Source organism: Oryctolagus cuniculus, chromosome 12 (assembly GCF_964237555.1).
Source record: "Oryctolagus cuniculus chromosome 12, mOryCun1.1, whole genome shotgun sequence".
Lineage (NCBI taxonomy): Eukaryota > Metazoa > Chordata > Mammalia > Lagomorpha > Leporidae > Oryctolagus > Oryctolagus cuniculus.
The window spans coordinates 74,914,079-74,941,489 of NC_091443.1; the positions used below are offsets into that span (position 1 = coordinate 74,914,079).

The following is a 27,411-nucleotide window of genomic DNA, read 5'->3' on the forward strand; positions in this document are numbered from 1 at the left end:
AAGGGCAGGGGCCTCAGGTTAAGGCGAAGTCGAGGAGAAGAGGCAACACCAACATTGCAGGGTCACAGGTCACGAGGGCAGCTCGAGGTTGGGGCTGTTCACAGAGGAGGGTTTGCCATGGGTAGGGAGACCCCCACGAGAAGCAGCTTCATCCACACTGGGTTTAAAGTTGTCAGGTGCTTTGCAGAAGAGGATATAACATTACCCACCTAAACACGCCAGTGGTATCAAGTATATATTTTCAGGTTACACCTCTGAGAATTTAATGTTCTTGTGAGAAATTCTACCTGAAGAAATCAGGAGGGAAAAAAACCAAAAACGACCACCCAAGAGGAGTGTATTGTAACAAAGAGGGTGGAGGATGGGCAAGCCCTTCCCTCACTCAGGTTCAAGGTTTACTCTGGATCTCCGGTCATCACTGACGCTTTCCTGGTCTCTTCCTGGAGAGGCAGGGAGGGGCACGCAGGCCCACGGGAGGGCATCTCGATGGCTTCTCCCGCTCTGTGGAGCTGGGCTCAGGGTGCTTACTCCCTCCTCACTAACACATGCTCCTTCCAGGCCCTGTGCGGCCCTGGGTCCTACGGCATCCACCACTTGCTGGACCTGAGCCACAGGGGCGGTCCCCAGGCCTGGCCCTTGGGCCCCTGCTGCCCCCGTGGTGGAGCTCAAGGAAAGAACCCTGGATAAGAGGACCCAGGACCACGGATTACGCTATCCCATCAAGAGCCACTGTCTGTCCCCTTTTCCGGCATTTTGCAAGTGTTCTTATTTTGAGCTGGAAAGCTACAGTCCGACAGAGCGAGGCTCAGGGGAGCTTCCCCACACCCCCAAAGGAAAGGGATCCCCACTGGTTTCAAGGTCGGCCCCTCCTGCAGCCCCAGGACTACCACTTAGTTCTGCAAGTCCATAAACACCACTGCAGCATTCCGCTGCCTCTGCGCCGTCCCAGCGCCGCTCAGGGCCTCTGGCCGTCTTGGCACAGGAGTTTAAGGAAATACAGATGTCGGAACCACCCTGCCGCCCCCACGCCTCCCTCTCACCCATGCCCACGCAGACACACTGACGTTTCCTGATGCGAAAGCTCTGGGACCGTCCGTGCTTTGTAAAGGGGCCGGAAGCCTCGGGGGCACAGGCAGGGATTCCCACGCTAGCCAACAAAAGCTGGAGTCAGCAGGGAGTCATTTCGACAAGTTCAATTCAGCTATTTTTGCTGCTTGCACGAATGAGTGTGCACTCCACACCCTGATTCTCACACGGGGCCCCACCCCACTCTGAACTGAACGCCAGGCTTATTGGCCATGGGGGGCTTTACCCTTCAACTCTTCAGTCTTCTCCCGAAGCTTCAACTGCAGCTGCTCTTTCTGTAGCTCCAGCTCTGAGTTACGCTTCTCAAGCTTGGCCAGTTTCTAGCAAAGAGAAGGCAAAAAAAAAAAAAAAAGTTTGAAAACCTGGCTTCACGTTTTATCACCATTGCTGTTGTCGGCGAAAGCTGTATATTCTTAAATTCGCATTTGTTTCCCAGTCCCGTCCACAGGTCACAGCAGGCTCCAGCCCACTGCAAGACGCTGCACTTGGTTGCATGTGCGAGGGCTCCCAGTGGCTTCAGAGCAGGTGCTGTTCCCAACCTGGCCGTGCTATGGCTGAGACCAAAGAGAAACAACTAAATCCAAGGGCTTCCCAACATCAAGGAAACGCCAGTCCCTCGCTTGAGAGTCTCAACAGCCAGGAGGATTGACATACCTAAAACGACACAATTACTTGCTTTATGATGCAATGTGGAGTCACACTCTGAGACTGCTATGGCTCAGGACAGATATGTGGTCTTAGCAGAATCTCTATTAATTCATCTTTCCTAGGTAAAGTGTCTACTGGGCTGGCAGTAGGGGCCCCATGGTGCTCACTGTTGATACCAGCCATTGCTGGCAACGCTAGCAACAGCAGAGCCAGTGCACCCAAGCCCCAGGTCCCAGGGAGGGTGGAGGGATGCCCTCTGGGGCTCCAGGCTGCCGACCCTGAGTGCTGTAGGACTTTACAAAGTGAGGGCTAACAGAGATCACGATTTCATCGGACAGTTTTAGCCTCAGAACAGCTCTGCCAGCCCCTTTTTGTCATTCCCATTTATGTTTGAGGAGACTAAGGCTCAGAGAGGGTGAGAGAGTGGACCCAAGCTGTTCAGCCAGACAGCAGCAATGGCAAGAGTTGAACCCAGAACAACTAATTTGATGTCTACTGCTCTTTCCACTACACCCCCAACTGCTGTTGGAGGAGGGTGCTCCCAGGGCACAGACCCAGTGGGCAAGTGACAGGGGACCGAAGTCATCCTGTAAGAGAGGGGAGCCATCAGCCAGGGCTCTTCGGGCCTTCCAGCATCTGCAAATCTTGACGGGAAGAGAGCACCTGTGCTGTACCTCTCCTCTTCCCCTGGACCCTAGCCCTCTGCTCTCCCTCCCCGCACAGGGCAGGCTCCCTTCTTAATACAGGTCAGCGGCTGGCTGCTCTGATTGGCTCTGCAGAATTCCACTTGCCACGCCCGTCTCACCCAGGGTCCCGCGCATTTCCTCGGTCACAAACCAGCGCTGACCTCTTCCACAGCGTCCTTGTATCTCTTCCCCTTCTCCTCGTAATTCCTCCTGTGGGCGGCCGCTCTTTCCAGGTCTGTTTCGAGCTTCTGAATCTTTTCCGTGTCCGTGACCCGGAGAGCAGCCAGGCTGGTCAGCTTCTCCACCAGCCCGTGGTTCTCTTTGTTCTAGAGCAAAGGAACCTCAGACAGTTAGAGGTTGACCCAAAACCAAGAAGCTGCTCCATGCGCTGCACCCAGACTTGGACCGGGTACCTGGTGGAGGGTGGTTCACGCCCACCAGGTTTCCAGCGGTGCTGGCATCTATTAGCCTGCTCACCACAGTGAAGGCAGGGAGGTAGCCCTGGTAGGCCACTGTCCTGCCGAGCTGTGGCTCTTTTGGCCTGGGACCCGTGTAATACTGGGGTTCCGGGACAACCCGAGTGTTCCAGGCCGAGTCGTGTCCCTCCCAAAGTTCCTACATTGAAGTCGTAACCCTGGAACCTCAGGATATTTTAAGGCAGCCCTTGGGGTAGCGCCCCCTGTGGGGGGACTGTCCTCAGAACAGCCGATGGCTTGGAGAACACAGAGGGGAGATCACAAACAGACACAGGGAGAAGACGGTGTCCACCAGCCGAGCGGGCGGCCTTGGGAAGAAACCAACCCTGCCTACATCTTGATCCTGGACGTCTCACCTCCAGGATGCCGAGATGATCGATTTCTACTGCCGAAGTCGCCCAGCAGGCGAAGACCTAAAGCAGGGCTTGGGCAGCATCCGGACTCGCAGCGGGCCCTGGTCGCTGCCATGGTGCGCATGTCCCCTCAGACACTCGTGTTGCCATGCCATTGCCACTGTGATGGCCCCGAACCCTGCACGATGTGGCTCTGCTTTCTAGCTTGGGTGGTCCTTCCAAACTGTTTGAACCTCTTACCACAGGCCTAAGTCTTCACAGCATAGCTAAAGAACTTGTCCAGAACAAAATCAACCTACGCTAGGGAAAGCAGAAATGACGGATGCGCGATGAACCCCTACCTGATCCTCCAGCTTTTTCTGCAAACGCTGGACCCTGTAGGTGAGCTGAATGTTGAGCACAAATCGGCGGATGTTCTGGAACCTGCGTCTGGCGAGCCACGCCCGTGCGTACTTCTGCAGGATCACGGCCTTGTGTTCCTCCAGCATCTTCAGAACAAGATTTTGGGAAATGTAAATTGCCTCTCCACTGTGGTTTGCACCAACCCCGCCCGTGTTGGAAGATGCAATGACCAGAGGAGTCCCCAGTGTAACGTAGGCACCCTTGGCATCCACCCTCGGAGGCCCCTGGCCCCAGGCTGAGAGACATCTGAACAGACCCTCTCCTGCCAGAACTCCCTGCTCCTCGGCCAGGTCTGCACCCAGAAAAGCGACCGCACCACTGCTGATGGAAACTAGCAAGCGTCCTGGAAAACCCGTCTGGAGGAAGCACGCGGTCCCTGCGGTACCTGGCGATACCTCCTCCTCGCCAGGAATCCGCGTGTGTAGGCCTGGATGGTGATGGCGGCCACGCGGATCAGCTGGTACAGGTTGCGAACCAGGTACCCTCGGCAGTGCTTCTGAATGACGATGGCTGCCCACGCTTCTTTTAAGGCTGCGGCAGTGATCGCTTTCCTTGGTTTAAAGAGAAAAAAAGAATGTAGAGGGACTGGGAGTTCGCAGAGCAGCGACTTCCCGTAAGCGATGCTCCCATGTCAAGCTCCGCCACACGTGAAGTATTTACCTAATGCCTAGCCCAGGCCTGTCCCTGGTGACCTCTCCCCTCTGCCCAGATCTGAACATGGATCCATCTGGAGCACCTGGGAACTTTCACAGGCTTCCTATGTAGGTGGATCCGCCCCCTTCCCTCATGCGCCCTCAGTGAGTGTGACAAAAGACACTGTGCACTGGCACTGTACTTGCTCATTCATTCATTTCATTCATTCAAGAAATCATGCTGGTTGGAGCATGTAAGCCATGCCTGATGGCCAAATCCAATGTCCCCTGTCATTGTCAGGTTTGACCACAACACAGCCATACATGTTATTTACATATTTCTCCAAGGCTGCTTTCACTGGAGGAGGCAATGACAAATCTGAATATTTGCAACAGAACTGGAAGCCCCAAAGCCTCAAGAAATTATTATCCATTCAGCCCCAGAAAAAGCTTGTGGATCCTTGTCTAAAGAACTGGTTGGGGGGCCAGTGCTGTGGTGCAGTAGGTTAATCTTCTGCCTGCGGCGCCAGTATCCCATATGGACGCTGGTTCTAGTCCCAGCTGCTCCTCTTCCAATCCAGCTCTCTGCTGTGGCCTGGGAAGGCAGTAGAAGATGGTCTAAGCGCTTGGGCCCCTGCACCCATGTAGGAGACCTAGAAGAAGCTCCTGGTTCCTGGCTTCAGATTGGCTCAGCTCCAGCCATTGCAGTCATTTGGGGAGTGAACCAGTGGATGGAAGACCTCTCTCTCTGTGTCTCCCTCTCACTGTCTGTAACTCTACCTCTCAAATAAATAAATAAAATCTTAAAAAAAAAAAAAAAAACTGGTGGAAAAGATAAAGTTCCTGCCAAGTGAAGTTTACGGTGTCACAGAGCAGACAGGTTCACAAATGGCTAAGAAAGAGGAAAAATAAAATAGCTGCTAGCTAGATCTGTAAGCGAGAACACAGGACAAGCACAGTCGTTCTGCTTGGGAAGAGCTGGCGTGTGAGCCAGCCCTGATGGAAAGCAGCATTTCTGTAGACAGCGAAAGCACCAGCATGGGACACGGCGCGGGGGCCGTGCCGGAGATTTTCAGATGACGGGAATTTGGTAGCGGCTGTCTGGCACAGTGGCCATGACCTTGCTTGGACACCCATCTCCCATAGCGAATTGCCCGGGTCTGAGTCCCTGCTCCACTTCACATCCAGCTTCCTCCTAATGCATACCCTGCAAAGCAGCGAGTGTTTGCTCAAGTACTTGCATTCCTGCTGTGTATGTGGGAGACCCGGATACAGCTCTAGGCTCCTGGCTTCAGCCTGGACCAATCTCAGCTGTTGTGGGTACTTGGGGAGTGACCCAGCAGATGGAAGATATCTCTTCCTCTCTGTCTCTGTCTCTTTCTGTATTGCTCTGCCTTTCAAATAAGTAATAAAGAAATAAAATTTTTTTAAAATGAAAAAAGGGGATTTGGAATTGCTAGAATATAGGATACCTGGAGGTAATTAAGTCAATAAAGGTAGAAAAACAGTGGGGATTCTCCTATTTTAGAAGCATATGAACTGGGGCCGGCATCGGCCATTGGTTACGGTGCCTGCATTCCATATCAGAGCAGCTGAGTGTGATGCCTGGGTGTGGCTCCTGACTGCAGCTTCCCAGCAATGCAGACCCTCAGGGAGCAGGCGGAGGCTCTGCCACCCATGTGAGAGACTGAGATTGAGTTCTGGCTCCTTCCTTTGGCCTGGCCCAGTTCCAGCCACTGCGGGCATCTGGGAAGTAAACCAGCAGAAGGGGTATCGCTCTGTTGTCTGTCTGTCTCCCCACTCCCCCTTGCTCTGTTGCTCTGCCTCTCGAATAAGTTTTCATTTATTTACTGAGAACACCTACTCTGTGATGGCCACTGCGTTAGGTCCTGGGGGAGGCCAACAACTATGGTCCCGCCCTCAAGGAGCTCCCACTCTTATGAACACACTGATGCCTGTGGATGCAGGTGAAGGCCCAGAGGACCGCTCTTCTGTAGGAAACAGGGGCCACTGGAGCACAAAAGGCAGGGGCAGAGCAGTAGCTCCACCAGGCCCTGAATCTGGGGGACTGGAGAGAAAGGCAGAAGTGGAGGACCACGCTGGAGAGAGTCAGGCAGACCGCAGTGGAGGCCTAGGCCAGGGCAGGCACCGATGGAATGAGTAGAGCACTAGCAAGAGGCCAGCAGGAGTAGAATGATGAGATCTGGCTGATTCCGAATGGAGAGCAGTGTGGGGCTGGTGTAGAAGATAGCTGCAGCTTCCTGCCCTACAGACTGCTGTTATCCACTGAACCCGGGAGCATGGCACAGGCAACAAGCCTGACCGTATGAAGTGTGCCAGCCCAGATGTCGCTGGAAGGTGGGCCCCAAACTGTGGAAGACCAGGCTCAGAGCTGCAGGCTGACCTGTCAACACCTGCCTTCTCAGCTGCCCTGGGTACCCGAGGCAGGGCTGGGGCAGCCGTTCAGAAACACCCGGTGTAGGTGGGAAGGTTGCCTGCCTGTGGGCCCGTGCAGTGCAACCTCTGGGAACGCACCGTGCCAGGCCCTTCAGTGGGCGCAGCAAAGCCACAGAAAGTCACAGGATGACCGCAGGCCTGCAGCGGGCCTCTCAGGATCCCCAAGGACAGCGAGGTCAGGGTGGCTGCTGAGCTGCCCTCCCCTCACCCAGGGGGTCTCTGGGATCCTGCCATGGCCCCCCTCTGCTGAGTCTGCCCCACACTGCTGCAGGCAGGAGGCCCTGTAGCTAGTCCCCATGTCTTTACTCAGGGGCTCTGCTGGGACTCCATTTGCATCAGACATTTTCAGCTCTCGTGGGGGAGGGACCCTCGCCCTGGTCTCGCTGGGAACGCTGACCCTCTGTAGCACCACCCTGACCTGGGCTTCATCCTCTCAGGGTCCTATGCAACAGCTCTGCCCCACGGGGACCCCAGGCAGAGTCAGCATCACCTTCCCGAGGGCGGCACCCTCCTCGCCTCAAGAGGCTCCTGTCCCCCACAGGGGCTGCTCCTCCCACGCCTGTGCTCCAGGAGTGGCACCAAGGCCCCTTGTCTTGGTTTGGTGCAGAAAGGAAGATCCATCAGACTGGTGTCACTGACTAACCACATGCGCAAAGCACACCCTTAATCCACAATGATCAAGTTGGGGGGTTCGGTGAAGGCTTCTGAGTATCTCCCTCTTCATCCCTCCCCAAATCTGGAATACTTATTCTATTGAGCTAGTACACCAGTTATGTTTTAAAAAATAAATAAATTTAAGAAAACCATTTTAAAATTATGCACAATTGCAGCCTGGAAAACTTGGTGGTGCCTTATAGTATCAATTTTAGGAGCTTTATGTGGTGCATTTAACACAACTGGTAATTGCAAAATCCACTTCGCCTGTGTAAGTGAAAAATAGACTGTTAGCTTGTTGGCCCTGTGAAATTCTGCACTTGATATCTAGTGTATACTCTACCTTCATTTTTTAAAAAAAATTTTTTTGACAGGCAGAGTTAGTGAGAGAGAGAGACAGAGAGAAATGTCTTCCTTTTCCATTGGTTCACCCCCCAAATGGCCGCTACAGCCAGCGTGCTGTGCCAATCTGAAGCCAGGAGCCAGGTGCTTCTTCCTGGTCTCCCATGTGGGTGCAGGACCCAAGCACTTGGGACATCCTCCACTGCCTTCCCAGGCCACAGCAGAGAGCTGGATTGGAAGAGGAGCAACCAGGACAGAATCCCCGACCGGGACTAAAACCCAGGGTGCCGGCGCCACAGGTGGAGGATTAGCCTATTGAGCCGCGGCGCTGGCCTACCTTCATTACTTCTGGCAAGATATTTTGCCTTAGCACTCAGTTGTATTCTTTTCCTTTCCTTCCTGTTCATCATGCTTTAATTCTGAGGACCATATGAAAGTAGATTATATCGCCTTTTTAAAAAGTACAAAAATTTGTATAGGCAAACTATTTTCTTAAGTTGATGGTCAAATGTTATTTTTTTTTTCAGGGGCCAGCAGTGCTGTGGTGCAGCAAGTTAAAGCCCTGGCCTGAAGCACCGGCATCCCATATGGGCGCTGGTTCTAGTCCCGGCTGCTCCACTTCTCATCCAACTCTCTGCTATGGCCTGGGAAAGCAGTAGAAGATGGCCCAAGTCCTTGGGTCCCTGCACCCACGTGGGAGACCCGGAAGAAGCTCCTGGCCCCTGGCTTCAGATAGGTGCAGCTCCAGCCACCGTGGCCAATTGGGGAGTGAACAGCAGATAGAAGACCTTTCTCTCTGTCTCTACCTTTCTCTGTAATTCTTTCAAATGAATAAAAATAAATATTTAAAAATGTTATTTTTCATATCATTTATAATGTTGCCACAATCCACTTAACGAAGTTTGGTTATACTCCAATGAAAATTATCTTCCAGAGCAATTCCCCCCACCCCCGATGGTGGGTAAATAACTTTACTACAATTAGTATGTATGGTGCAGAATTTCATGCAAATGAGGTCTGCCAGCAGTGTGATCATTTAAACATATTTAAACAAACGAAGAATGCACAAACTTGCTGCTCCTTAGACCACGGCAGCTTCTAGCACCCAGTTTCTTTTACTGACTTAAAAACAAAACAGAAAAAAATAAAAAATAAAAAGCTGTGCCAAAAAAAAAAAAAAAAAAGGTCCCTCGTCCTTACCTCCTTACCGGCGCCCTCGCCCTGGCGCCGTGCAGCAAGCCCAGCCCTCCTGTCCCACTGACCTCACGGTCTGCTGACCCCGGAAGTACTTCTGGATCGTCAGGGCAGCCCGGCGCTCGCGCAGGAACTTCTTCCTCTGGAGCCAGCCTCGCATGTGCTTTTGGATCACCACGCAGCTCTGCCTCAGTTTATCCAGCCGGAGTTTCTCTAAATAAGCCACCTGCCCTGCCCTGAAGAAAATTTTGGTCTTCCCAAACTGGTACTGATTGGAATCCTGCAGGACAAAGATGAAGTCATCAGAAATAGAGCTTTTCTGATTTTCCGTAATATTTTCAAAAGACACTGACAGAGCCAAAGGCCTCAGAAACTTTCGACATGAAGCAGGAAATTCTGATCATGGTCTAGAAATTTATTCGCAGAGTTATCTGAAGCATTTTGGAGGAGGAACTGCAACTTAGGGTGAGGAGCCAGCTGTAAAAGGGATGTCTATGTTCTCAGTGCTCTCAGCTGGAGAACTTGGGCCTCTCTGTGCTTTGATTTGACAGTAGAACCTGGAAAAATTCTGTCTTCGTCTTGGGTTCCATTCACTGTCCTTCTGACTGGCCGTCATAACTTCCCTACCATGACTCGTCACTTTTGTTGGCCATTGTAACTTCTTCACCATGACTCATCACTTTGGCGATAATCTACATCCTCACTGGGTTCACGTCTGGAACTTACTTGGCTTACATCCTATAAACCAGGTCCACAGAAGACTGGATTAGACTGTGGGAGAAGGACAGGGACAGGAGAACCCTGGGGGACACTGGGTTCACATGTGGGTGGCTACAGGAGACTCCCGCTGTCGGGAGCTCACACTCCAGAGAGCTAGTCTGCTACCCTCTCCTTCACATATGCACGCCTGGGGCGCATTCTCTTCTTAGGCACTCATGACTGGGAGGTGAAGATGAACACACACACTTGGGAGCTGTGCTTGTTGGGAAGAGCCTGTGATGCCAGCAGCGAGGGAGACTGACCTGGATGAGCCTGTGCAGAACCACCTTGCACACCTCCTTCTTGTCACTGAAGCAGAGCTCCCGCTTGGTCATGAGAACGCCATAGCGGCTGTAGAACTCGATGTATGTCCACCTGGAAAACCGAAGCGGAGTCTAAGCTGGGTGCGCTAGCCAGGAAGCTCCCTGTATCTGTGGACACAGCAGTTGCTGCTGTTGCTGTGGGGGGAGGGATGGGGTCTGTTCTGGTGATGATGGCATTGACCTTTAAGACTCCCACACCCTGGACACCACCAAGGCCACCCTCACCACCTACCTGCTCCCGGACTGCTTTTATCATACCCGAGCCCAACAATCAGCCTCTTCCTTGCCCTCAGCTCCCTTTCCCAGCACACTGGGGACCATAACGTGCAGCTGAGATAGAATGATGGGGTGATGATGACCTCTGTCCCCCACACGGCCCATGTCTCCCCTTCTCTGGTCTTCCCACAGGACCATTAGAGGAAGCTTGGGGGCACCTTATGGAAACCAGAAGTGTGTGACCAAAAACACGGCGGGCACACCCTCAGTTCTCGGCACAGACTAAAGCCAGGCCTTTTTCCTCCAAAAAACAAGGACCAACAACATACCTGGAAGGGTAGCTCTGCGCACTGATGCGAATTGTTTCCAGAACGCCGCAGGCTCGCAGCTGCTGCACAATTCGTTTGGAGTCGAACCTTAAAGGAGACGGTTTCGTGATGCGCTGACATAGAAATTGACAAATATGCCCAGAAGCAGGTGGAGTGCAGCTGCCCGGGCTGTGAGCTGTATGGCAGGAGCCCACCCTGTGCTCCCTACGCCAAGCACTCAGCAGGTGCATCAACAGCTGGTGAGCGTCCAGGGAAGGCAGTGCCTCTGCAGTAGGGATATGCGGAAAGTGACAGGGAGAGGGCCTGGTGGTGGAGATGGCCTTGGGGGCACCTCCCAACGACAGTCAATGGAAAGAAATGGGCAAGCTCGTCTGGCCCAAGGGAAACAGCCCCAGTGCGAAGGCCTTTGATGTAGACTTCCTCAGGCCCCCTCTTTCTCTCTTGGCTTGCAGTTTCTCTAGCTTCACTTTGATGATTCAAGTCAACTCCTTACAAAATAAAGTTAGGCTCACTAAGTTATAGGAGGTGCAAGGATCAGCCAACTCCACAAGACCCCAGGTCACTCGATTAACTCAGAATTCAATGATCCCCTCTAGAGTTAACACCTACATCTAGACTCTCTTTTGAGAAACTTCCCTGGAACCCCAGACCCTGATCACACAAAATAATAACCAATCTACCCAGAGACCCCAGACAGAGCAGAGCCCACTGTATCATCACGGCCTCTTCAGAAGAACCTGCTGGCCTCCTATCACTGACCAAAGAGGAGCCTTGAGTGCTGTGGACAGACCAGAGACCTGAACACAAATTAATCATGCACTGCTCCACCCTGACTTGTGAGCTTCACCACCTCTAACCTGAGTCTGTGAACTGAGCGATGGCTGCCCTGACTCCCTGCCTGCGTGCTGCAATTCAGCGCCTACTTTCTCCCCTGGCTGAGGCGTCAGTGGTTGGCCTGCTGCATACAGTGTCAGAGGACCTGGGCTTTGGGGTTCTTTGACACAAGAGCCCACTCGGTGCTTTAATTTCCTTTACAAAACACCCAAGAGGTGGCTCTCCAGCTTAGGTCTGACCCTGCTGGTGACTCTCAGCCATAGTCATCACAGTTTATACCCCAGCGGGCACCAATGTTCAGTCCAGAGTCAAACGCCACCACATGTGAGGACAAATCTCTAACCCTCTCCAGCCTTTCTTCTACAAACTCACACAAACTCTTATATTCAAGTAAATGGTCTGGCTTCATCAGTTGAGTGATTTTTAGTTGTAGACTCTTCTTTCTAGGCTTACCCTGCGGATGAGGCGGCTTAGCCAGAGGGGTTGTGCTAACGCTTTACTTAAAGGACAGGATTCTTTTGAATTGTTGAAATTTTCCAGATGGCTTCATACCATTGATTCCTAATTCAATTTGTTGTGGTCAGAAAACATAAGTTTTAATGAGTTTGATACTTATAAACCTATTGAGAATTCTTTTCTGGCCTGGCATATGGTCTATATTGGTCCATGTTCTATGTGTACTTGCAAAGTATGCATACTATGTTTTTGTTTGGGAGAGTGTTGAATAAGTTCCAATTGCGAGCCAAAAAAAAAAGAAACCCAGAAACCCAATAGACTTCAAGACAACTCTCAGCGAGTTCTCCAGCTCCACACAGAGGTTGCTGCCGCAGCGTTCTTGCTCTATGTCGTGCAAGGACACTCACTCAAACGGCAACTTCTCGTCATTCGGCTTGATGCAGCGGACATAGTGAGGGGTCGTGGCGTTGAGGGTCTCCATCAGCAAGTACAGAGAGCTGCGGAACTGGGAAACAGGGCCAGAGGTCAGCATCGCTCGGAGATGACTCAGTGCTGAGGTCAAGGCAAAGGGAGCCCAGCACAGCAAGAAGAAAGGCTGACTTCCCCACAAACACCCACTAGGAGAAGCTTCAGCCCATGACGGTGCTCATTAGCACGTCCCATTGCTCTGGACATAACACTGCTCTGTCCACCACTCCCAGAGAGCTCGGAACGTGGTAAATCGCGGTGCTGGGCAGGGGCCAGTTTGCTCAGTGTGTGCTGCCTTGAAGGCTGAGGGAGACGACCAGGAGCTGCCCTCATCTGTGCGTCTGTTGGGTTGGAAGCGGCTCAGTGTCCATGTCCAGGCCTGGCCTGTGAGTCCTCGGGGACTGGCCTGGCCCCCGGCACCCTCGCCCTTGGACACCTTGGCTGTACCTTGCTCCCGACCGTGGTCCGGAAATGCTTGCTGTTAGCCTTGACGACTTGCTTTGCGGATTTAACCGTGATCATTGCACCAAATGGGGAAGGAGGAACCGGATCTTCTTGGAAAAAGTTGGCACAGAGATGAAACTGGAGGGGACGAAGAAGACCTCAGTGCCCACAGTCCTCAGCTGGCATGAACCAGACAAACGCTCACAACAGCCCATCCAAGCCAGTAGTGGCTAAAGCGACTGCCCCAGCCACCCTCTCCCGCCAGCTCTCACACAGGAAGGTCATCTTCACTAGGGATGAGCCACGGCGTCTTTCCCAGGAATGGGAACAGAGAGGACCCCTCCAGGGATGCCTGTCTATAGGGAGCAGAAACACTATAACTCCCACAGGGAGCCTGGGCTCCCACTCTGTCTCTCCGCCTTCCCACCCACATTCCCGTCCCTGCAGACCCAACCCCTACTTGTCGATCAAGGTTCTGTTCAGAGTTTCCAGTCCCACCCCCTTCACTGTACCTTCCCTGGTGGCCCAACACAAGTGACGCCCAGCTGCGCTGGATTCTCTTCGCCTTTGATGTGTACCTCTTTGAGGTACCTTATGCTTTCTGCCTCGCCCCATTTATTTTTTGAAATCTCTTCTCTCAGAGTGAATCTCATATTCTGTTCTTTCAAAGCAGACATTGGCAGTGTCCTTCCTGGCAGAACCCTCCCTAATACACCCTGCATGGCCCTGGGGAATGAATGAATCTGAAATTCCCATCTCCATTGGCAGGTGCACTCGGTGGAGACCGTCTGAGATTTGGCAGGTTCTGCTTTCACTTTCCACAGTGGATGCCAGGGTAAGCATGGGGCTGAGTGAATAATGAACGAATCAAGTCAGCCACTTATGTAGAGAAGAGGCAGGCCACATGGAGGATAAACGCCGTATCGTGAGTCGGATTTAATAACTGCAGTGGTCATGGCCTGGCCTTTTTTTGTGATCATTAGTGCCAAGTGCCAAGTGCCAAGGCTCATCTGGGAAATTGTCAAAAAGCCTGCACATCAGCAAAGAACTGGGATCTCTTAAAAGAGGGGAAACAAATGTAGTAACAAAATCATCGCAAAAACGAAGGTTATGTATGAACATGTTTAATCTTTTTATTTATTTATTTGACAGGCAGAGTTAGAGAGAGAGAGACAGAGAGTTATAGACAGTGAGAGAGAGATAGAGAGAAAGGTCTTCCTTCTGTTGGTTCACTCCCCTAATGGCCACCACGGCCAGCGCTGCGCTGACCCGAAGCCAGGAGCCAGGTGCTTCCTCCCGGTCTCCCATGGGGTGCAGGGCTCAAGCACTTGGGCCATCCTCCACTGCACTCCCGGGCCACAGCAGAGAGCTGGCCTGGAAGAGGGGCAACCGGGACAGAATCCAGCGCCCCAAATGGGACTAGAACCGGGGGTGCCTGCGCCGTAGGCAGAGGATTAGCCTAGTGAGCTGCGGCGCCGGCCTAACATGTTTAATCTTTTAATAGTGGAATGCTTGAGGTGGCAAAGAGAAAGCCTTAGTGAGTCTTTTGGTGACACCATCCATCACATAGGGCTGAGTGCTCCAGAACCTTACGTAGCTACAGCAGCAGCCCCACTCCTACACCCCTCACTCCCTGGGTTATTTGTTGGGGGGTGGGATTCCTCACACATCTCTCACTCTAGGATGTGAGCTCCATGAGGCCAGGAACCAGAACCAGCCTGGTTCACTGCTGGTGAACCAGAATTTAGGTCAGTACCTGGCACAGGTAGCGACTATATAAATATGTGGTAATGAATGAACAAAACATGAATTGTGATTCCTACCCCCCAACCCCCATTGGTTATGTTATCTAGCCCTTCCCCCTGTCATTTGCATATTTGATCTCTGGTTTTGTGTGAAGTGATTTACAAGGTTTCCAGATGCTAGAAACATATTGCCGGGCTGGCACTGTGGTGTATTGGGTGAAGCAGTAGTGGCAGCCCATATGGGTGCTGGTTCAAGACTTGGCTGCTCTACTTCTGATCCAGCTCTCTGCTATGGCCTGGGAAAGCAGTGGAAGATGGCCCAAGTCCTTGGGCCCCTGCACCCACATGGGACGCCCAGAAGAAGCTCCAGGGTCCTGGCTTTGGGTCAACGCAACTCCGGTCATTACAGCCAATTGGGTAGTGAACTAGCGGATGGAAGACTTCTCTCTCTCTCTCTCTGTGACTCTGATTTTCAAGTAAATAAATCTTAAAAAAAAGAGAGAGAGAAACCTATTGTCATTTCAATTCTAAAATGCCTTTTTAAGATTATTTATTTATTTATATGAAAGTTAGAATTACAGAGAGGTCTTCCATACACTGGTTCACTCTCCAAATGGCTGCAATGGCCAGAGCTGGGCCAGGCTGAAGCCAGGAGCCAGGAGCTGCTTCTACATCTCCCACGTGCATGCAGAGGCCCAAGCACTTGGACCATCCCTCGCTGCTTTTCCCAGGCCATTTGCAGGGAGCTTGATTGGAAGTGGAGCAGCTGGGACTCAAACCGGCACCCATATGGGATGTTGGCAGCAGCTTTACCCACTATGCCCCAGTGCCAGCCCCCAAATGCTTACTTTTTGGACTCTGAGCTGCACCCTGCCAGTGCCCGGACCATTTGCCACACTCTGGTGTGCACACGCACGCTTGTTACTCTTCTCTGTGACACATGCCGATCCACGTCACTGTCAGTGACGTCATGAGTAACAGCAGACACCCCCCAGGCCTCACCAACCTTGCTGGCTCTCAGGACTTCAACGAGCATGTCGTAGACGGTGTCTCTGTTCTTCTCCAGGAAACCTTCACATTTATACTCCACCTGGGCAGAGAGAGAGGCCACAGCAGACAACGTCTACATTTAACTGCTTGGAAAGAAAGGGGAATAAAGAGGCTATGAAGGCAATCTCACCCCAAAAGATTCCCTTGTGTTTTCCACAGTAAGCTCACAATACGTGAGCTCAGAAAGCTGGGGACGGCTCTGCCCACGCAGAGCCAGGCTCTCCCCTGCCTGGAGTCTCGCTAGCCACGGGCCACCCTGCCTTGGCCTGTGGGTTCCCAGAGCCAGGCTCTCCCCTGCCTGGAGTCTCGCTAGCCACGGGCCACCCTGCCTTGGCCTGTGGGTTCCCTCTGGCCCCAGGTAACCCGCTGTGCCTTGCAGAGTGTGCGGTGACAACAAAGAGCTGGCTCACGGCATCCAATTTGCCTTGGAAGCCACCAGGAAGAAGGAAATTGTGTTCCTAGGCCAGCATTAACATGGTAGAAAGGAAAGACGAACTGGCCAGCTGGCCGCCGGGCTTTCAAGGGCCACTGAGCCCTCCAAGTCGGGGTCGGGGCAGGTGCTTGTCCTGCCTGAGTCTCACTTAGAACTTGGAGAGTTGCAAGCCTCTCCGATCAGTGAGGCTCCCAGAGTCCCTCCAGGGTGGCCGCTCACGTCCAGATCCCCACAGGGCATGTCTTGGGGTTGTGGGCTTTAATACGGGATGGGCATTTTTCACAAGTTAAAAAAACTTGTGAGAAAGTTCATTTTAAAAAACTGGCTATGAGCAAACAGGCTTTTGTGGGTGCTGGCATCTGGGCTCACTTTGCTCCCCGCGATGGGTAGGGTGTCCTTGCTAGTGGGTAAGAACCGGGAGCCCTGGCTGTGTGTAGGCACTCCCGGTGGAGGGAGTGTGTGGACACTGGTACAGTCTTCTAGAATGGTGGTGAGAGCCAGAGGTGTCGACAGGGAAGGTGGGGCAACTCTAGAGCTGCCCTGGCCGGGGGGCCCTGGCACGGGGCTGCAGCTGGGGACTCTGGGAGGGAGGGGCGGTGGGTGGGGTCGCCACCCCCAAGCACAGCTGCCTTGTCCTCAAGATGACCCCGTTCCTGGGGCCACCTTGGTGGAGAAGCTCCTGCAAGCTACAGCACGAGGCGTACTCCCGCCCACCCATCGTCCATCCACCACGCCGCTTGTTCTTTTAAGGGGGGGCTTCTTGGAAGTAGCAGGTGAGATAATTCAACATACAGACCCTGGAACTAGACAGACCCCACATGTTTACTGGTGGAATCTGGTCTTTTCTTCCTTTTCCCTATGAGACCAGAACCCTGACATTCTAAAAGACAACTACTGGTGCGCGTACTTCGACAGCACCAGTCATTCCACGGGTACCTTTTCTATAGCTCCTCTGGGAAGCTCTAAGTATTCAGTTCTATCTCATTTAATATGTGCCTAGAGCCTACAGGGGGATCACAGCTCTCTAGGCCGCTGCCACCACCTGGGGCAGCAGCAGCAGATCTGACAAGGGCACTCGTCTCTGCGATGGATGAGTGACAGCTCTTCCTGGTCTCTAGGCCCTGGGCAGGCCCTGGGCAGGCCACAAGAGCCACGCTCAGCTGAGAGTGGACGGAGGGGAGGAGGTGAAGAAGATGATGAGCCGGTGCCTTGACAGCAAGCAGTCATGGCGATTTATCTGTGTTTCTTCTATAATGTGATTTTTAAAACAATTTATTTTAATAAAAGCTGTGTTTGTTTAGTAAACACATAAGGCATATATAAAAGAAAAGAAGTATTTCCTAGAAAACCCATCCTCTTAACTGATGCTGTTATTACAATAAATACATCCCCGTTCTAAAACATACGGAAAGTTCCGGGAGAGACACAGCGTTCACCGTAGGAACAGTCACGCTGCCTCGATGAGCCCAGTAGCATCGCAAACACTAACTGCTAAGAGGTTTACGACTTCACAGGAAACGCTAAGTCGGGTATTTTGTCATTAAAACAAAAGAATCCTCAGACACCCAGAGGCAGCCACGCGCATGCTCCTGCCTCCGACCTGCAGGCTAAGCCTACGCTGTCTGTGGTGGAGCTCCCGCCTGCCCGCCCCCTGGAGACGCTTCCAGCTCCGGGCAGACGGCGTGGCTCGGCGCGCTCACCGTACCTTATCAGCGAAGTGCTGGATGATGAAGGATGTGTTCGACATTCTAGGCTTTTCGAACAGAGCGTTCTTGTTGACAAAATTATTGTACAGCTTTTGAAGCCAGTTTTCATCAGTTCCATGTGGTAACTGGGAACGAAAAGCACACCAAATAGCAAGTAAGAAACGAGAACTAAAAAATAGAAAAGCAAGAATTTTTAAATGCATTTGTATGAGGCAGAGAGAGAGAGAGCGAGAGAGCGTTCTCCCTTCCATTGGTTCACTCTCCAAATACCTGCAACATCCGGGGTTGCACAGGGGCCAAAGCCCAATCCAGGAAGTCAGTCCTAGTCTCGGCCATGGGTGGCAGAGACCCCTTGGGTCTGGTCAGGAGTCAGAGGCAGGTATCAAACCCAGGCGCTCCATTATGGGATGCGGGTGTCTTAACCGCTAAGCCAAACACCATCCACCAAAAGCACTAATTCCAAAACGCAGGTGACCTGCCACCTCGGAGGGAACTGCTCTAGACCGAGGCCTCCTCTAAGCATATCTGTCCCTTATCCTACCAATCCTTAGGGTAATTTTAAAATAAGTAGTCAACAAATAATAATTGTACATAATAAGTGACCTTTAAGCGGGCATATCAATGTCTTTTAGGAACAATAAAACATTCTAGATAAATGGAAATGTCCATACAATCACTGAAGAATTTGGGGCCGGCCTGCAGCGCTGGCATCCCATATGAGTCCCGGCTGTTCCACTTCTAATCCAGCTTCCTGCTAATGTGCCTGGGAAAGCAGTGCAAGATGGCAAGTGCTTAGGCCCCTGCACTGACATGGGAGACCTCGAAGAAGCTCCAGGATCCTGGCTTCAGACCTCCCAGCTCTGGCCATTGAGGCCATTTGGGGAGTGAACTAGTGGATGAAAGATCTCTCTCTCTCTCTGCTTCTGCCTCTCTGTAACTCTGCCTTTCAAGTAAATAAATCTTTTTAAAAAATGAAGAATTTTACTTCTGTAAGACAGGCAGTACTTTATGTCAGGAAGACACAGCACGCATTCCATTCTGTGAACATAACTCTTCCTTGCACTGGAGCGTAGCCCTCCAACCCCACCCCTTCAGGAAAACCATTTTCGTTGGTTTACCTGCCTAACCACCCCCTTGAATTAAGGCCTTACCTCTGCAACTAAGTCAGCTGCAAAACTTGCCCTTGAACTCTAGTGAATGTGAAACCATCAACTGCACTCAGCCCGACCCTGTGACTGACAGCACCCAGGGTGTCTCAGTGACCCCTGCACTACCTCACTGTGACAGTGGTCACCTGCGGGTGAAGTGGACACACACACTTCCTAGGGGCTCCTTTGATCTCTGCACCCCTACCCCTGTAGAACATTCCAGAACGCTGGGCGTGGACACCTGTCTTTGAACTTATATCAAACACAGGTGACCCCAGAAAGGCGAATCTGTGAGTACAGCTATGGAATGGAGAATTCTAGGAAGAAATCACCCACAAGCTTTCAACATTACGATGATTTTTATACAAATAAGTATTGGGAAATGGGAGAAATTCCACGATTGAGCATCAAAAGACACGCCTTAAACCTTCCTGGGCTGTTTGTTCTTGGGGCCACAGCCCGGCTGCCCTGAGACAATGTTACCCCTCCCAGAGGGGAATGACACAGAGAAAGTGCCCGGGGACATCTCCCCAGTCACAGGATGCTGGCTTTTCAGCTGCACCTCCTGGGTGACTCACAAGAACAGGAAGTAAAGAAAATCAATGCCCATGACTCAGTAACAGCTGGAGCGGAGTCACTTGCCGTTTTCATGGTCCCCTACGCACACCTGGAGACAGCCTTAAGGGCCATCTCCCTGCTGGGTCTTACCTAAGAGCTAAGAGGTGGTGTGCGCTGCCCAGGGGCAGTGCTCCCGGCGGGAGGGTCCCCAGCCCTCTGAGGCTCCTGCCGACCAAGTGGGCAACGCCACCAAGACTTCTTAAGGAGGCTTCTAAACATAAAGTCACTTGACAAAACGCTCATCTGTTAATACTCAGAAGCTTCAAAAAGTGGGGCAGGCACTGTAGCACAGCAGGTTAAGCTGCAGCCCACATCAGGGTGTCTAGTTCGAGGCTGACCTCTGCTCCTGATCCAGCTCCCTGCTACTAATGTATCTGGGAGGCACCTGCCACCCACGTGGGAGACCCAGCTGGAGTTCTAGTTTCCCGGATTCGGCCTGGCCCAGCCCTGGCTGTGGTGGGCATTTGAGGAGTGAAACAGGGTGGAAGATCTCTCCCTGTGTGTCTCCTCTTCTCTTACTCTGCCTTTCCAATAAACAAGGCTCTAGAAGTTGAAAAAGAACCCAAATATTTGAAAAAGTTACCAAGCATTCTTCATCCAGCAGCTCCAAAATGCCCATTTTTGCTTCAATCAGGTCAATAACTGGCTGATTGTCATAAAAATCTATCAGAGTCCAAGGGATATCTTCCTTCATATACTCTTCTTGTTCAAGCTTAAAGACATGCTGAGTCAAGACAGAAAGTAAGAGCCAGTATTACCAAGGGCTTCGGAACAGCAGGACGCAAGCGTCTGGAAAAACCTGCGGCAATGGTGGCCGTGATATGTGCAGGCTGAGATACAGGGACCCTGGGGCACAGGCCACCCCCTCCCTGGTCTGAGTAGGTCCCCACCTCCTAGCACACCCAGCGTGGTCCCGGAGCCCTGCCTTGCTCCCCACTCTCTGCCCCAGTGCTGCTTGGGGACACGCCCAGACTTGAGCTGGAGCAGCCGGGCTGGCTGCAGGCCAGGATGAGAACCCAACTTGGAGGCCTTTGCTACTTGCTGGGCTGTGAGGGTAGCAGGGAGGCTTCCTGGAAGATGTGGCTCAGGCTCCCTCTGGAGGAGGAGGAGAGTTTGGCAGGCGGGCGGCCAGGCAGGGGAGAGGCAAGGAGAACAGCCCCCTGCAGAAGCAGCCCAGTGGGAACAGCTCAGAAGCTCAACAGGTGGCTGAGCAATGCACCCTGGGACAGGAGGAGACCAGAGCCAACAACAGAGGGGAGATCACGCGGGAGCCTCGCGCCCCCTCCAGGGACATCAGGTCCTGTGGTCTTTTCCTAGGGGCAGCGAGGACCCTCTGAGGGTGAGACTGGGGGCGGGGTGCCATTGAAGAGGGCAAGGCTGGAGGCCTGGAGAGCAGGCAGGCTCAGCACACGCTCTTTGTGGTCAGCAGCCCATGGGAGGCAAGCGAGAGGATCTGGGAGGGGGAGGGGGAGGGGGAGGAGGAGGAGGCGGAGGAGGAGGAAGAGGATGGGATGAGTGTCACACTCCGGACACAGGCTCAAGTGTGGTGGCTGACCCATGAAGAGCACCGAGGGTGAGCAGGCTGAGAGGGGCACGGGCGAGTCTGCTTCTCAGCCTGGTCCTGCTGAGCCCCTGACACCCAGGCAGGGCTGGCAGCAGCCAGGGGTGCAGGCCTCGAGGGTGGGGAGTGCCCCTGAGGTTGTGTGCACAGGTGTTTGATGGCCCCAGGGGTGTGCACTTCGACAGGCGACCTGAACAGAAGAGAAGAGGAAAAAGAAGGGGGGGGGCAGGGAAGAAGAAGGGCGGGGCAGGAAAAAGAACAGAATTACAGCCCCTGGTGCAGGCTGTCAGTCCAGAGTCTCCCTCGCGTTCTTTTGAACTGGAGCCGGCTGAGTGCCTTGGGGAAGAACAGGGCCTGGAGTGCAGGGGGCGGGCAGCCCCAGCAGGTGCAGTGTGGCCTCGTGTGAGTCATGCTGATTCCGTGCTGGGAAGAACCCTCAGCTGCAGTTAGCAAAGGCTAAACTGCCAGGAAACCTTGTGAATGCTGAAGGAACAGAAGTGAGCAATGGGAGAAATTCTGCTCCCCATGCCTGGATTAACTCCAACGCATGGAAGAGGGAAGCGATTTACTGGGTGGACCTGGTGTTTGGTCACCCCTTCCCAACAGCATCTGCCGGATTCTAGTGACTCATTTTTTAAAATGGGGAGACTGGGGCTCCCAGAGCCCGAGGTGTCCGTGGAGAGGGAGGTGAGGCGGAGATCCAAACCCGCTTCCGTGAGAGCGGAGGCCCAGGCTCTCGCCCACGGCCGCTGTGTTCTCCGCAGGGGCTGTCAGGGAGAACAAGTTTCGATGCTGGACCTCAGCCAGGGTGTAGCCATTCCTTGGAGGGACTCAGGTTGTCAAAGTGTCACTTCGCTCATGGACTGGAAGCAGCGGGGAGGGAGAACCTGAGTTCGTAGAGCATCTTAGCGCTCCGCGTGGCTTTGCAGAGATGCAGCCACACGTGCAGGAAGGAAGCTGTCATGGCCGCTCTGAGGCTGCTTTCCCGGCGCAGCTGCTACAGGACGATATCCAGCTCACATCTAACCTCACCCATCTCGGGTTGGGAACAAGGCGTTTGCACTGTGAGAGGTCCAATAAAGTTGCCGCATTGGGGGAATTTATCTGAGATGTGAAAGTTGTGTTTAATACAACAGCAACGTTTTCGAATAAACACATTTTCCCACTGGGGAGAAACTGGAATCCAACTCTTGTGTGTTCCCAGGAAAGGGCCTGTCTGGTCTGAATCAGGAAGGTGCCAGGTTCTAAGTTAACACTGGAGAAACTCATTCCTGGATCCCACAAGGTATGCACTGTTCAGTGCCGCACATGTCGCAGTAGGCACTGGGCAGAGTGCACCAAAAGCGGCGAGGCTGGGCTTTCCCAGCGACCAGGTCTGTTTGGAGAACCCCATGCAAACAGTGATAATTCCATGTTATCACAGGTCTGTGATACAGGCGAGCACCCAGGAAGGCTTCCTAACCAGGAAGGGACAGGGAGGCACCAGGAACGGTGCTCAGGGAAGCTGAATCTCAAAAAACAAGCAGGACTCCGCCAGGGTCGAAGCCGAGAGAGCAGCAAGGGCACAGACGCAGAGGCTCCCAAGAAAGCAGAACCTTCGGGAAACTCCATGCAAGGGTGGCGCGTGATCAACTCAAGCCCCAAGTTGGCCGGCAGCTCAAGAGATGAGCGGGGAGCTGGGAGGGTGCGGTTCCACAGTAGCACCACAAGATGGCGCCATGCTCGGCCTGCTGCTCCTTTAATAATCAGGAAATTGGAAGTGGGAGGAGTGTTTTTGCACGTTCACGCACACACAGGGACGAGAAGGCAGAAGAGTCACTTACCAGGTTGAATTGCTGTTGCAGCTTTTCATTAGCGTAATTGATGCAAAACTGTTCAAAGCTGTTGACGTCGAAGGTTTCAAAACTGAAATGCAGTTTTAGCAAATTAAAATGTAACTGGAAGTAGGGTATATGCATTCATTTATGGGTGTGCAGTTTTTTGATCAACTTCATAGCTTAAAAGTCTGTTGCCTTCTGCAAGTTGTGAACGTACCCCCTGAGCTTCTGGCTTTATTATCTGGGCAGTGAGTTTACACGTGGCATTGTTCCTTATCCAGTTATGTGTGAAACACCTACCCCAAGCCAGGCATTGAAATGAGCACGTCACAAGGTGGCAAATCACTTAACGCACACAGCAACACTGGCATCACTGTCTTTATCCTCGCTTTAGAGCACTGAGCGGTTAAGGACCTCGCCCAACTAAGGCCACTCAGCTTGTGGCAGAACACAGGTGTGAGATTGCCTGATGCCTGTGTGTACAGTGAGGGCAAGGTCATCCAACCCCCTGAGCCTGGCTGACCCCACAGGTGCAGGACAGACACGGCCCCACCCCCACCTTCAGTCTCTCCCTCCCTCCCTCTCTCTAACTCTGGAACTACAAACAAACTCAGGAGGCAGGGAAGCCAGGCAGGCGATGGAATGGGAAGCAGCAGGGTGGGGAAGGGTGTGTGGTCCATGGCAAACGGGGGCATCCTCAAGGGCAGCTGCCCCTCAGCTCCTGCCATGGTGGCCATGGAGGAACAGAGGCTGGGACATCAGATGAGATTCCCAGAGAAGCCAGATGCTCTGGCCTCTTGGGTGAATGACGCCACCCTGTGAAACACAGCGTAAGCACAGGCTCCTCACAAGGCACTGGCCAGGGGAGTGCACCTGCCATGAGGCCTCAGCACGTGCGCACGCTCCCTTCCCCCCACCCTGTGGGGTGGCCCCACATCACAGCAGGGGGCAGAGGACAAGGTGCCGCAGAGGGTGGTGCCGACAGCCAACTGCACCCCAGCTCCGGGCACCTTGATCCTAAGAAGTGACCGCCATCACCAGCCCTGGTCCCCTGGGAGGACGCAGTCTCACTTGGCTGAGCCAGCACCTTAGTGGACAGGTGAAGGGCCCGTTTTGTCCTCTCGGCAGCTCCAGTGACTCAGGGAGTGAGAGCAGGACCTTCACAGCTCCGCAGTCGGGGCGTCCCAGCTGTCCCCTCAGGGGGTAGGCCAGTGTGGAGGCTGGGGGAGGGGCACCCACAGGGCCTCGCTGCGCTGGGAAGCCCACCACTGGGGCGGAGCACAGGGCTTTCCAGATCAGGGCAGACTGGCAAACACCGGTGCACTCGGCACTGCAGTTCAAAACTACCGGAGAGGCCTGCATCGGAGGCCTTGAGCACCAGAGGCCACGCCCACTGCAACACGCCCACGGGAGGCCTAGGGCTGTCCGATGCCTTCAGGGCTTCTTCCTCTGCATTGTCACCCCGCCCACGTGCGGGGCCTTGGTCAGGGTCTCCCCACCGGTGCGCTGAGGAGCTCAACCCCAGGGTTCTGAGCCCCAGCCTCTGCGGCACAAGGTGCTCACAGCCTGTGTGGGCTCTGGGCTCCGCCCACCGAGCCCACACCCTCAGCTTTCCTCGATTTCAGGGAGGCTTCCGGGTCTCAGGCCCTGGGTGCTCAGCCTCTGCCCTCTCCTCCCGCCCCCGCCCCAGCTGCAGAAGCGCCTGGGCCGGGGCTAACCTGGAAGGGAGTCGCTGGCTCCTTGGAGGGGAGCTTAGCGTTTTGTGGAGGGGCACTGAGTAGTGGGAGGCAGCAAGCATGCTACTGCTAGATGTCGGAGGGGGTATTTCATTTTTAAATTAAAATTTTAAATATATTTCAGCAGTGGAGCAGGTGTTACAGGGCAGCAGGTTAAGCTACCACTTGGGATACCCACATCCCACACTGGGGTGCCAGGTCAAGTTCCTGGCTACTCTCTTCTTTTTTTTTTTTTTTTTTTTTTTTTTGACAGGCAGAGTGGACAGTGAGAGAGAGAGACAGAGAGAAAGGTCTTCCTTTGCCGTTGGTTCACCCTCCAACGGCCGCCGCGGCTGGCACACCGCGCCTATCCGAAGCCAGGAGCCAGGTACTTATCCTGGTCTCCCATGGGGTACAGGGCCCAAGGACTTGGGCCATCCTCCACTGCACTCCCTGGCGACAGCAGAGAGCTGGCCTGGAAGAGAGGCAACCTGGACAGAATCCGGCGCCCCGACCAGGACTAGAACCCGGTGTGCTGGCGCCGCAAGGCGGAGGATTAGCCTAGTGAGCCACGGCACCAGCCTACTCTCTACTTCTTAATCCAGCTTCTGTTAGTGCACCTGGGAGAAAGCAGAGGATGGCTCAGGTACTCGGGTCCCTGCCACTTGGGAGACCCAGATGGACTCTTGGTGTTGGCCTGGCCCAGCCCTGGCTACCTGTTGCCGGCATTTGGGGGACCATTGGATGGAAGACCTTTCTCTCTCTGTCTCTCTCTCATTATTCTGCCTTTCAAATAAATAAATTGATTTTAAAAAATGTTGGCAAGTCCCTGTGGATTTATAAATACTCTTATCTCAGGTTTGTCCACTAAACCAGCGAATTCAAACTCCTTATTCTAGTGGTGCCCGTCCACCTGCCAGCTCCTCACCTGCTGCTCCCTGCACCTGCTGTCTCCATCCAGCTCACCTCTAGCACATGCCCCTCCCACTCCCTTCACAGGAACCATCCCGCCTCTACTTACCTGCCTGCCTGCCCGCCCCCGACCCCGACACACCTAAAATTAAAGTCTAGAGGCCAGGGACCAAGTGGGTATTCTATTCACCCATCACCCTCAAGACAGTCTGGCACAGAAATACTTGCTGGATAAAAATATGAAATGACATAGCCTCAAAGGGCGGTTATGTGTAGAGGTCTTTTTTAAAACCTAGAAAAGAACAGGGAATAGCATAACAGTCCCACATTTCCACCATACTCAAAGAGACGGTTTTTGAAGCAGACTATTAATATTTGCAGTTTACTTAAACTTGCATTAGTCACTCCCATCTTGCCTTGGACTGAGACAAGGTAAATAACTCGCCCAGCAATGCCTGAGCCTTTTATAACTGTTGACAGACACTGGCAGCTCTGGGCCATGAACTGGGAATCTAGATTAAACAAAGCAACTCCCTCATGCCATTGTCTCATCTGCCATAGCCACAGGAGGAACAGACTCTCTCCACCTGGCTGAAAGACCAGCAGCCTGGCTGTCACTCTCTTCCCATCGGCTCCCCTGTGGGCAGCCACAGAGGGTTCAGACTCTCCAGTGCAGGCCGAAGGCCCTGCGATGCCTTCCTGGGACCAGTCTTCCCCTACCCCCATGGAGAAAGCAGGGCTGGCCCTGGGAGAGCAAGCAAGGGCTGGGTCATGGAGGCCAGGGGCTGAGAAGCTGACAGGCCCGGCAGAGCTCGCCTCCACGCCTGCTGGCACTCTGGCTACCTTCGTGCGTCTTCCAGCAGCTTCAGCAGGAGTTGGACTGGCAGAAAAGCAGGGCTGGGCAGAGAGGAGAAAGACCCAAACTCTAGGGCAGGTGGAGCTTTAGGGCTCCTGGAGCAGCTCTGGGGTGAACACATGGCCCCGTTACTCAGGAATGCAAAAGGACTCGGGGTGGGGAGGCAGCTCGGGACAGGCCTGCATGGGAGCCTCCCCTGGGCCCTGTGAGCATGGGCCAGTGGCAGCCTGCTGTGGCTGTCACTTCTCCCATGGAGCAGGAAGGGTATGCGACAGCTCCAGGCCTCAGCAGGCCGTTGGGGAGAGAGAGGTGGGTGAGAGCCTTGCACTGCATGAGGTTCATCATCAACAAGTTATTGAATCTGTCTAAGCCTTAGTCGTTCCATCTCCAAAATGGGTATAATTATAGAGCTGTTTCAGGACTGAGCGAGAAAGTAATGGAAACCCATGGGCACGGGAGGAGCTCTTGCTGTTGGCCATTATCAATTCGTGAGAGGCACCCCAGAAGGATCAGCAATGACGCCATCTAAAGATACCCCAACATTGACATGAGGAAAGACGGGCTCACCGAGGAGAATCTTACCCATAAATGTCCAAAACACCAATAAAAGTGTGCTGCTTGCCTGAGAACTGCAACGCTTGGTTAATTCTCTCCACAATGAAGTCAAACAGGTGCGCATAGATCTTTTTGGCCAGGGCGTCCCTGGCGTTGACAGCCTGGGGCCTGGTCATGGGTTTCACCACTGTCTCAGAGCTTGTGATGATTTTGCGATTACACAGCCACTGAGCCACCTGGCTACTGTCGAGGCCCAGGAGCTCACAGAACACCTGCAGGTGAGTGTCTTCCTCCTTCAAAAAGAAGCACAAGCCACGTCGGGCCGCTCGGCCACCAGCCACATCCTCCCCCAACCTCACCTGGATGGGGTACCTGGGGCCCACGCTCAGGCCCGTGTAAGAGAAGGGGCAGAGCTGGCCTGAGGATGACCGGTCCTGGGAGTAAACACACACAGCACGCACCCTGTCCCTGAGCCTGGACAGCCAGTGCTGACCTAACTCCCGGCAGTCCTGGGTTGGGTCCCCCGGGAGTTGTCC

General features: G+C 53.5%; 1 protein-coding gene across 1 annotated transcript in view; it reads right to left on the bottom strand.

Annotated features, from left to right (window-relative positions):
• Nucleotides 1-27,411, bottom strand: part of MYO5C (myosin VC) — a 95,217-nt gene that overhangs the window by 34,635 nt on the left and 33,171 nt on the right. Inside the window, exons 10-23 of the mRNA XM_008268992.4 lie at nucleotides 26,903-27,168; nucleotides 22,844-22,925; nucleotides 20,043-20,183; nucleotides 17,693-17,818; nucleotides 15,511-15,594; nucleotides 12,763-12,897; nucleotides 12,255-12,352; nucleotides 10,558-10,644; nucleotides 9,953-10,064; nucleotides 8,999-9,210; nucleotides 4,037-4,202; nucleotides 3,591-3,737; nucleotides 2,582-2,746; nucleotides 1,313-1,406 (exon numbers count right to left, since the gene is read on the bottom strand). Coding sequence (XP_008267214.3) covers nucleotides 1,313-1,406; nucleotides 2,582-2,746; nucleotides 3,591-3,737; nucleotides 4,037-4,202; nucleotides 8,999-9,210; nucleotides 9,953-10,064; nucleotides 10,558-10,644; nucleotides 12,255-12,352; nucleotides 12,763-12,897; nucleotides 15,511-15,594; nucleotides 17,693-17,818; nucleotides 20,043-20,183; nucleotides 22,844-22,925; nucleotides 26,903-27,168 — 1,915 coding nt within the window. The remainder of the gene's footprint in view (nucleotides 1-1,312; nucleotides 1,407-2,581; nucleotides 2,747-3,590; nucleotides 3,738-4,036; nucleotides 4,203-8,998; nucleotides 9,211-9,952; nucleotides 10,065-10,557; nucleotides 10,645-12,254; nucleotides 12,353-12,762; nucleotides 12,898-15,510; nucleotides 15,595-17,692; nucleotides 17,819-20,042; nucleotides 20,184-22,843; nucleotides 22,926-26,902; nucleotides 27,169-27,411) is intronic.